General features: G+C 33.5%; 1 protein-coding gene across 1 annotated transcript in view; it reads right to left on the reverse strand.

Moving 5' to 3' along the window:
• EIF3E (eukaryotic translation initiation factor 3 subunit E) overlaps nt 1–12,111 on the reverse strand; it is a 47,646-nt gene that overhangs the window by 13,607 nt on the left and 21,928 nt on the right. The window contains exons 8-10 of the mRNA XM_086336314.1: nt 4,217–4,343; nt 3,089–3,190; nt 1,774–1,883 (exon numbers count right to left, since the gene is read on the reverse strand). Of these exons, the coding sequence (XP_086192440.1) occupies nt 1,774–1,883; nt 3,089–3,190; nt 4,217–4,343 (339 nt within the window). The remainder of the gene's footprint in view (nt 1–1,773; nt 1,884–3,088; nt 3,191–4,216; nt 4,344–12,111) is intronic.

The raw sequence follows: 12,111 nt of genomic DNA on the forward strand, positions 1-12,111 counted from the left end.
ACCTTACAATCTGAGATAGCACTGTTGCACTAAGGAGAACTGTTTATTCACATGAAGCTATACTTTATGCTTATCCTCTACCCTCTTAATTCACTGCATACTAAAAATATTCAATCACTCATTTTTCAATCCATTACCCTAGCAGGCTATAACTATGTGCCTAAAAAAATTTTGTGACCTGATGCAATGGTTCTCAATCTTGGATGTGCTTTGGAATAATCACCCTAACTGCAACAGTAAAGTAGCCCTATTTAGTGTAACACAAAAGCCCTACACAGCATAACACAGAAAACTGGATTCAGAAAGTTTGTGGTGGCTTCAGGGAATCTATATTCGTAAGATAAAAAACAAAACTCTACAGATTCTGGACAAAAAATTAAACACTGACTCATGGTTTTTTCCATCTTTATCCTCTGGCTCAAATGATACACTAATGACAAATTACTCTAAATCGGCTATTTCTAAAAATATCAATTGCTCACAATGAAAAAGAAAGAATTTATAACCAGGGTCAAGACAATGAATGTCAGAGAGCTATTAGCTCAGAATCTTGCATTAAATAAGACCTAAGCTGCTTAATGTCTCTGAGCCTTCAGTTTCTCAGCTATAAACGGGGCGCTACAAAACAAAGGAGTTGTACTGAATCAGTGTTTCATAAAACTGGGTTTCCAGAGTCAGTCATATGGTTCCACGGAGTCAGGAGGAAAGCAGAACACAAGTGCAGGCAAAACAAAGTGAAAGAGCTCTTCCTTTATCTGCTTGTGCATATACATAAATATGGATGCTTACATAGATAATACTGCATTTCAGGACTAATGACTGTTAGAACTAGATTGGGAACCAGATTTTTAAAATTGTATCAGTATATCTGCTAGCTATAATAAAGTACTAAATAAGGTCAAAGCTTCAACTCCCAAAGGAAAAGACCCATGTTCACACTAGAATTCTAACTCTAAATAACCACTTCAATGACAACCCACTAAAATAAGGCAAGCAATAATGGATGACTTAGTGAAAACCAAAGGCTCTAAAGAAAAACTTTGGTGTACATACAATTCCTAAGAGGCAAACATTAACGTAGTAAGTTTTTAAACATTTAAGGAGCATTAACTGTTTGCCTTCATCTGTGGTCAAGGGGCACTGCTATTTTTCAATTCCTAATACATAAAATCAGTTTCTACTAAATTACGTAAGTTTCACAATTTTTTCCCCAACAATTTCTTCACACAACAGAGAAAATTTCAACTGAAATTCTCCATAACTTTTCCATGTTTCAACATTTTAGGATGTCACAGGAGTTTACTATGAGAATTCAAATATATAATTAAATAAAATAAATTCAATTCACTGAAATAATTACCAAATGTGGTCTTTTCAACAGCATTTCCAATTTACTAAGGACTAATTCCTTAAGTGAACTCCTGTTGAAAACCATTCTAAAACTGGTCATCACTCTTTTCTCCCTATGTAATGGTATAAAAGTATTCTTTTAAAAAGTAACTCTCTGACAATCATAATACTGCCTTCAAGTAATTTTCAAAAATCATGCTTTCCCACACATATAGAAAATAAGAAGGATCTGAAGCATCCCAGAATTCAAACAAAATTTAGGATTTTTAATAAATCACTATGACATTTCCTTTTTCTACTATAGCACAGAGAAATACAATAGAAATCCAATTAACTGGAATCCTGGTAACTGTAACTTTATAATAAATGAAAAGTTTGTAGGAATTTAAAAGTAGAAAGTATAAATTAAATCAGTATTCTTACTTAATGCTGATACACTGATGGATGCGACAAAAAGTCTCAAATATGAACAGACGGGCATTTTCAATGAAATCCTCAAGACAAGCCACCAAGAAGAAATCATTCACTAGTACCTATATGAATAAAATATAAGAGGAAAAAATTATAAGTGCCGATGAGCAATTTTAAAAATTTGTCTCAAATATGTTCTTTGTTCTCTACTCATTATTCCTTTCATTACAACTCTCTCATCTAATATCACAGGTTCTACTTCACAGCACTTTTCAGAACACTATATTCAAGTCTCTAGAAATGCAAATAAGAAGAAAATGAATGCTACAAGAAAAAGAGCTAAAAACTACAACGTTTCCTTGTTCCACTGATGACCTGATCAGCCTTACAACAAAGAAGCTTTGTCCTGTCATTAATCTATAGAAATGCTCTGTAGATAATGTATTTCCAGCTGTTTAAAGTAGATATGAACTAAAGATATGCATACTTCTGTGATAATAAGTAGAGCGGAAAGCCACAGGAGAAAAAAATTCAAAGGGTAACACCTATTTCACAGATGTATCATAATTAAAAGAGAGTATTTTAACTTCAAGAACAGCAACCAAGTGCCCCACTGCCTGGCACGGCCTAGATACTTAGTATTACAATAAACACCAATATCTAATAATGTCACATTTGACTGCATGTACACAAGTTGTTATACTACATATACCCAAGTTGTTACAAATTTTGTTCAATGTTTGAAAATCATCTCTAAAGGTATACTTACTTACAGATTTGGTAAATGCATTTAACAAGTAATCCTTAGTTTTTCAAAACTTGCAAACTAACTTACTAAGAAAAAAGACTGTAAGCCCAACTTTTTCAGATGCTCTGACAGTACCTTAGTTTCTGCCAGCTAACAGAAGACACTAGTTTAAAAATTCACTCTTAGCTTGACTGATTTATAGCAAATGTTAAAATACAGTCGTAAGAAAAATTTCAAATTAGGCCTGCTTATGTAACATGCTGGAATCACAACTGTGATGTAAAACTTGATATAATTTTGCTTATACATATAAAGCATTTCACATATTTTTATTCATTCAGGATAAGACATGAAATTATGTGTGTATTTATAAAGCCCTTAATATTTTAATCAACTGTTAACAAAAGGGGTAGACACATAGTAATAACATTAGAAATGTCTTCGACCCAACACATTTCTAAACAGTCTGCCATTTTAAGGTTAATAAACATTTCTGACATAATTAATAAAACTCTGTTAATTCTTATAATACCCCCAAATTAAAGAATTATTAATTTGTAAGCAAAAATGTATACTTACCGATTCACATTCCCTTAGCTTTTTCTGAGCCCCATCAAAGTCAAAATTAACATATAAGCATTCAACAAATTCTGTAATTGGGTCTTTATATGTGTAAGACTCCTGTAAAATTAAGTCAAAGGTTAAGCTGGATTTGATTCAACACTGTTTAGTAGTAGACAGCCCCCAATCTTCCTATTTTCTCCTCCCTTACCATTAGTTCCTAACAAATTACCAAGTACTATCTTCTCAAAGCAACTGCTCATATCCTAATTCATGGCCACACCTTAACCTTATAATGCCTTCTAAACCAAGTTCTCTAAATGGTCATCCTAGAACCATTCCAGAAGCTTTCAAATTCCTCTACAGCCAAAAGCCTCCCTTAGTCAATAAACAGTGATGAACTTCTCCAAGTGTATTCATATTCTGATGAATAAAACTGCCTTTTTCTATCTAAATTATTCTCAGATAAAATAAATATTGAAGTTCTTTTTGAACCCACAGTTAGTTATTGTTGAGTTATTGTTTAGTTATATTCACTAAAAACCAAGCAGTAGTGCTATAGCTTGTGCACAAGATAGGTATATTAAAATTATGTAAAGATTAACTACTTTGGTATTATTTAGGTAGTGTCCTTCAAAAAAAAATCCAGGCTCGGCATCTCCTTTACTCTTTGCAGTAAGAGCAACACTAATACACAATATATATTAAGTATCCAACTAGCAGAGAGCAGTATTCACTCATGCCACACCTACCATAAATATATCTTGAACTGAAAGGCAGCATATGCCCATTTGGGGCTCTTTTCATGTATATTTTCCTCCTATTTTTAAAAAGATTTTTAGCCTACCAACAGGGGCTTCCCTGATAGCTCAGCTGGTAAAGAATCTGCCTGCAATGCAGGAGACCCTGGTTCGATCCCTGGGTTGGAAAGATCCCCTGAAGAACTGAAAGGCCACCCACTCCAGTATTCTGGCCTGGAGAATCCCACGGACTGTATAGGCCACGGGGTTGAGGAGAGTGGGACACGACTGAGCGACTTTCACTTTCACTCTTTTCACCGTTAAGAACTAAGAGTCCTACTTCTTCAAGAAAAAGAGGTTAAAGTTTAGGCACATTTTAAAAATCAATAAAGATTTTACTTTTTACCTGCTGAATAACTTTGACCAGATCTTTTAGCACCTGCCGGCGTTTTCGAACATCTTTGTTTGTTATGACTGCTGTGGTCAAGTAGCGGAGAATATGTGGACACATCGTTTGAATTGCATTAAGATACCTAAATAAAAACATGCAATTTACTTAATAACTTACCAAGTTTTCTAGATCTATAATCATCTGTGATTTAAAGAAAACACTTAAGCAGCCCATCAGACTGCACTGTTCCAGTAACCAAGGATTGTAAAACAATTACAAATGAGTATTATTAGGGCCATCTTCACCAAGAAAAAGTTTAAATGTAAGAATGCTAGCTGGTATTTCTCAATTTGGAGTGAGATGAGAGACTCACTTAAGAGGTAAATAATTCTATTACCACTGCTGAGTAAAAGGATTTTGAAAGGCTCTTATATAAGCCATCAGTCTGTTTCAAAAGATTTCATTTACCTGTAAGAACAAATGTTATGAAAAGCTATGTGCAAAACACTCCTCATAATTAAGAGAATCAGGCGCTTACACAAATTGAATTAAAAACAATTAATTTCAGGGGATGGAAGACTGGAAACTATTCTGATGATAAGCAGCTGACCACCCTGGTCATTCGGTATTTATACCTGTATTTCTTCTGCTCAATTTCCTTTTACAGCTCTCTCATTTTTATCCAGTAAGAACCTCTGAGCACCATGTTGGAAATATTTGTCAATAAAGTCCATTTCTTTTAGTTGAATCTTCAAGCTCCAAAGTACCCACCCAGCTCTATCTCCCAGCATACCACTGACTGCCTCCTGCTTTCCTCACTTCTCATTAAAGCTCATACCACATGAACTGCTCCCCCAAACACATCCCTCTCAACGTCTAAATGCTAGCCATTCTTCAAGGTCTAGAAGAGAAACCTTATCTCCCAAGATCTCCCAGATTATAATGTTAATAAATCTCTATACTTTGTCATAATGTAGATACGCCATAAAATGTTGTTTGAACTCATCAGAGGACCCTACAATCTGATAATAACCTACCATTTAGATAAAATCTAGTTCCACTTACTCCTCTTTAAATTCCCTCTAAACAAGGCAAGGTATAAAAATAATCAACATTAACTCAAGAACAAAACAATTTCTAAGAAAAGATAACTAACTAAATCAGCTAAAAGCTTCATTATCTGAAAAATTAAGTATGAGTTTCAGGCAGAAAATTTTAAATGCAATTTTTGTTGTTCAGTACAAGTGACTGCCTCAATACTATTACCAGAGACATGGTATATAGGAGAGCATGATTGATTTTCTTAATCAGATTTGAAGTAGGTAGTTTTAGTAGACATTTATGGAACTCATTCATAGATTTATTCATACAAGATTAAAGTTTATTTTATATGATGGTAACCCCCTCCTTTTTACTTATCCTTTCTCTGTATTATTGCATCATGTATAATTTCACTGTTTTTATTGGAAAATGATGTCCTTAAGAAATCATTTCTCTCTATGTGGGTATATAGCTGGGTTAGAAAATTATTGTGAAGGGCCAGATAATGAATATTTTAGGTTTTGCAGGTCAAGAGGCAAGACTCAGAATATTAATCAGGCACCTATATAAAAATAAAACAGCCTATTATACAGAGTGAAGTAAGCCAGAAGGAAAAACATAAATACAGTATACTAACGCACATATATGGAATTTAGAAAGATGGTAACAATAACCCGGTGTACGAGACAGCAAAAGAGACACTGATGTATAGAACAGTCTTATGGACTCTGTGGGAGAGGGAGAGGGTGGGAAGATTTGGGAGAATGGCAATGAAACATGTAAAATATCATGTAGGAAACGAGTTGCCAGTCCAGGTTCGATGCATGATGCTGGATGCTTGGGGCTGGTGCACTGGGACGGCCCAGAGGGATGGTATGGGGAGGGAGGAGGGAGGAGGGTTCGGGATGGGGAACACATGTATACCTGTGGCGGATTCATTTTGATATTTGGCAAAACTAATACAATTATGTAAAGTTTAAAAATAAAATAAAATTGGAAGAATAAAAAAAAAAAAAATGAAATTAACCGTGAAAAAAAAAAATAATAATAAACTAAGGGAGTTTCTAGGTTAAAAAAAAAAATAAAATAAAATAAAACAAATTTCTAAAATATTTTATTATAAAAACTCAAAAATATAATAGCTGACTACAAATATTTATAATTCAAGTCTACTAATAAAAATAGTAAAATTCCAACTTTGCTTAATTGGGTTCAAATTTAGAGATCCCTATTAAAATTTATTGCAAATGTTTATTTGTTAATGCTAATCTGTAATGAGATTTTTCATATTTAACCTGACAATGATTTTTTAATGTATGCAGGTACTACCAAACATTAATATCAATGATAAGACTTTAATTTAGCATATTTATCACTTGGGGAAGGCTTTTTTAGAATTCTGTTAAGATCTTTTGATACTGCCTTTTAGCTATCATTATATTGCAAATAAATCATTTCTATTTCAACTGCACAGTTAGATGGATTTTCATACACAGAAATTTCCTTTGTACTTACAATGAGATCTAAAACTTTTTGGAAATGTAACTTGAGCTTAAAAAAATGTATCTGCTACAAATCTGTGTGGGAATGAAGGTCTCATTTCTTCTTTAGACTTTTGAAAGAACAGGAAAGGTTAAAGCAGCTAGACATTACTTAGGATTCATACTATGTTATTCATCATCAAATGCCTGCTGCAGTACAAGTCTGCATGTAAGTACTGTTCAGATATGTAATTTTAGGTTGAACTAAGAAACGTTAAGTCTATACCAAAATATAACTTCCAGAGCCATCCAGGGCTTGCTCATAGTGGTTGAGGGCAATTTTTTGTTAAGGAAAATTTCCATCTTACTCCAACCTAGAAAAAGTCACAATAAAACTTTGCCACTGCAAAGCCATTCACTGTGGTACTAGGGAAAGTCAAGATATTCTATTGATCAAACAGAAACTCAGGGACTGTGAACAGTTAAGCCCACAAAAGAAAATGAAGCTCACTGTTGACGCTAATGGTTTAATAATACACCATGGATTCAGGAATCTTCCACAAAATACATGGAAATGTATAGTGCAATGGACAACTATAGGCTTTCAACACCTCACATTTTCACAAGCTTTGTAAATTTGTCCAATAATAAGCAATTTTCTCCCCCACATATATTTGCCACCAATATTTTTAACATAGTTTAGCAGATTCCACTCCAGGTTGTACTAAATTAGTGTTTTCTTAACTCTGAAAATATTTTCAACTGTAGTTGTTCCACAGACTATTTATAATAAAGGCATGTTCTTCAGACACTTCAAATTCCAACAGTGATTCCTCAAATCAACAACTAGCCATAATGATAAACATCTATCAACAGAATCTAAGAAATCACTAAAAAATCATATACTTTATTTCTTAATTGACTACTTATGTGCTCCCAATATCTTCAGTTCTGAGGAACAGTTCTCAGTAGAAGGCTATAAGTTTTAAACCAATTCTTTTTTTCTGGACATATTTTTTTGGCTGCTGCAACTGAACGTAACTAGTAAACGGCTTTCCTTACTTGGTTAACAAAAGAGCTGTTCAGAAACTTACTTTGGTTGAAGCCTCATTTTCCTTAATTTTGTGAGGAAATTCTGCTGCAATATTGTTTTAAATTTCCTAAATTTTCTGAGAGCTGCTTTATAATCAGTTGGGAATACTGTAATGAATGCTTATGGCCTGGTTATATGGATGAACACTGTACACTTTTAGCATATCTACAATGTCAGTTCAAAGCTTTGCTTTCTAATTTGAAACAAAATATTTCCAGTGTATTGTGCCTTAAAATTTAAGCACATCTGAAATCCACTTTTCTCCTGTTGTTTTGACATGATGAGTATGCACTGATAAAATGCTGCCATGTAGATACACATGACACTTGAAAAGGGCCAGGCACTAGGGCAGCATCACTGGGATTCAAAGAGCACTGAGCAGCAGTGAAGCAAGGCAAGTGCAACAACGTATGACCATTTCCGTCACAACAATTCTACTCTGCTGTTACTGTCCGAAAGCAGATATAGATCATCTCTGTATCTCTCTATATCCATCTATCTCTATACGTGCACGGATCAGATAGATCAATATAGATCAATGACATTAAAACTGTAATTTCATAATTTTCACATCACAAAATATTATTCTTTTCACTGTTTTTCCTAACCATTTAAAATGCAAAAGTCATTCTCAGATTGCAGGCCATGAGAAAAAAGGTAATGGGCCACAATTTTTAGCTCGCGGTCCATAGCTTTTGGTATACAGCATTACCACAGTAGACTTCCAAACACAGCAGGGAATTCCTACCTGCTAGGAAAGAAGCGATCCTGTCTATGTATGGGTGCAAGTTATCTATATTGATCAGTACAAAAAGGAAGGGAGTGAGGATTAAGGGTGATTCTGGGCAAGTCATCTTAGTGTAAACTAAGGATCAGTAATCATATGATTTAGTTCAAATATAAAAAAACTAGGTATTGCTATTTAACAGCCTGCCAGTAACCACTGTGCTTTTCTGTTATACTTCTCTATCATTCATCTCCTTTCTTCTTTATCAATAAAAATTTTAAAGTCAAATCAATTTTCATCTTCTAACTTCTCCAGGTCTCACTGGTAAGTGTCATAAATTTATACTGTTTAACACGCACAATACATCTGCTGCTGCTGCCAAGTCGCTTCAGTCGTGTCCGACTCTGTGCGACCCCACAGACGGAACCCACCAGGCTCCCCCGTCCCTGGGATTCTCCAGGCAAGAACACCGAAGTGGGTTGCCATTTCCTTCTCCAATGCATGAAGGTGAAAAGTGAAAGTGAAGTCGCTCAGTCGTGTCTGACTCTGAGCGACCCCATGGACTGCAGCCTGCCGGGCTACTCCATCCATGGGTTTTCCAGGCAAGAGTACTAGAGTGGGGTGCCATCGCCTTCTCTGGCACAATACATCTATATTTAGTTAAATATGTTCTTAAGCTACTTGTGTTATTTGTTTGGATTATAAACTATGTAAGAAAAGAGCCTATACTTTCTCCATTTTTGAAATCTAACTTAAAACTATTTTTCCTTTAAATCAGAGGTTCAGTATTTATTGTGTTCTGAAGTGCAATTTCAGGAAGGTCAAATAAGAAAGTTTACTCTTTCTCTAGCACAACCCTGCTCTGACTGTTTAATTTTATGGAAGTGTTCTTACAGTATTTTTTAATTATAAGTCAGAATGTTTAGTAATCAAAGGATAAGACAGAATAAACCACCAAATAAAATTCTCCTCTCAAACATGCTTATAATCTAGTTAGGGTGATAAGGCAATTGTAAGTTTTTTTTAGAAAGACATTAATTAAACTTCAAGTATAAGGTAGGCACAATATACAGGACCTTATGTAGGAAGTAAACCTGAGCTGGATCTTGAAAAACAGGCAGGCTTTGAATTGGTACAAAAAGAAGAAAAGGGTATTTCCAGAAAGGCTAAAAAAATTTAAAAAGGCTAGACTTACTATAACTGCAGAGGATGGATTTTTAGAGATCATCCTAAGCTGAAGCAAGTAAAATACTTGCATAAAAAAGTTTTCTTGTCAGGAACAATTAGGAAGTTTTGGAAAAATAACGGCAGATAGTATGTGAGGATAAATTCTGGACACGATCTAGTTGACTGTTAACAGTAAAACTTGAAATTTCTTAGGAAATACACATTTTTTAATTTAGAAAACAAATCAAACATTCTTTTGCTAACTGAACTTTGAATCTTTTTTTACAAATGGAGAGTAACGAGAGCATTGTATTACATATGCATTCTTCTTACTAAATAGCATCTACGTTTGGAAGCCTCATCTCTAATAGCCTACGAACACTGTTCCAGCTTACATTTGATACCTTATCTTATATATTATATTACATTTAAAAGTTCAACATTTTCAAACGTGTAAATCATCTCCATTTTAGATTCAGAATAAATTATGGCAGAAATGATAATGTATATGATATAAGAGACTCAACCGGCTCTGGCATCTAAACTTTCACTTCAAGGACAAAAGTATAAATAATCATCGCAGTACTTTTTGTACTTGAAAAAAGCCTGAAATCACAATCTATATAAACTATCAATTTAACATATACTCAATGAACCACATTAAATTGTATTTCTGTGCTATTAGAAATTAAAACCAGAAAAATATGATACTTTCTCCATTAATACCTACTATATACCAATGACAATTGAAAAAGACATACTGACTGTAGAGACATAAATGCAAGTTACACACTACTTCCTAAAACCTACTCTACTTAAAGAATATGCAATCTAGGAAAACGAATGAAACAATAATCTGTCAAGCCAACTGGGTGTTTTCTCACATGAAAAAGTTATAATCAGGCAAAAATGAGAATATGTCATTAAGACATTACTAATGAGGAAGAAAATATGATGGCAACCTGACCCTATGGCAAGTGAAGATGATAAGCACCATATTTTGGAGAAATTTTAAAGCTGTAATACTAAGTTGGGAGGATGAAAATGTTTGACATTTACTAATACATTGCTAATTTTATTTTCACTGCCTTTGTTCTGTTTTTCTGTACTTTTAATCAAGGTTTTAAAAGTCGAACAAGTATTCTAGGCTATGAACTAATTTCTGAGTGCTGCTTTGGCAGGTATTTCATAATTATAACACTTAATCTCTTTGATTCAGTTATTTATAAAACTTTTAATAATGCCCAGTTTTACTGTATTTTTGTCCAGGAAGCACATGCTATGAAATTTCTAGTTTTTAAAAACGTATTCAGAGATTTTTAATGGCATAAGGTATTCTTTTTTATACATGAACCCATGGAAATACAAATGAAAGCATTAAGCCTACTTACAAAATACAGCTTCATAATTAACTGTCTTAATTCTAAGTTGTTATTTTAATTATATTTCTATAACCATGAACCTTTATGTTACTTTAAAATTTAAAAAATATTTTTTGCATTGTTTTCCTTTATAAGTTTGATTTTTTATCTTCAACAAAACTTTCTGCTATCTCAACTACTACCTTTATATTTCTACTATTTATAATAAATGATTCTACTAAGGAATTAAATATAGTTGTAATTATATAAAAGCCATAAGGTTGTCAAGAACAAATCCATACTATTTCCCCTTGATCTGTATTATAGAATTTTTACAGTGGGTTTGAATATTTTTACTTTTCTTGTTTATTTTATTTAAAGATGTGTTTTTAAAATCAGCTCAATAATATTCCTCTCTGGATACACATGAAACTATAAAAACTATAGGAGAGTGAGTCTATCCATAAGTAGTAGCGTGGAAGGCCAATTCCTAGGGATCCCTATGACTTTATACAAGAAAACCTGTCCTTATAACCCACCTGCTAGGTACCAAGATTAGAGCCAGCTATTACAGTATCTAATGTCTGAATCAAATTTGCTCATTTAGGGAAGGTTCATACTTTGCACTCATGACTTTAGAGATATTAATAAATTCATAAGACAATCTTACAGGTTTATTATTCAGAAGGGAGGCAAAATACTACATGACAATTTTATTTTTAATCTCCTCTCATTTGAATGCATGTCTGATTAACCCCCATAAATACTGAGAACTATATCCTTAATTTTTGAATTTGAAATTCTCACAAAACATCTTTTTTCATAAGATGCATGGATAGTTTAAAATTAAAGATAGGTAGTACTCATCAATTTAGTAAGAGAAAACTATCGTTATTAGGAAGACTTGAGAACTTGATAAAAAATATTTAAATCAATACTGGGGACCAGGAAAGAAAGAAGATGGGGGCAAAGTGAGAGGTAGTTGATCTGAAATAGAATCATAAAAAGAGAAGTATAGAAAAAAGCAAATCTTGGAAAAG

Source organism: Bos grunniens, chromosome 14 (genome assembly GCF_055505025.1).
Source record: "Bos grunniens cultivar Pamir isolate PY7600 chromosome 14, Bosgru_T2T1.0, whole genome shotgun sequence".
Classification (NCBI taxonomy): domain Eukaryota; kingdom Metazoa; phylum Chordata; class Mammalia; order Artiodactyla; family Bovidae; genus Bos; species Bos grunniens.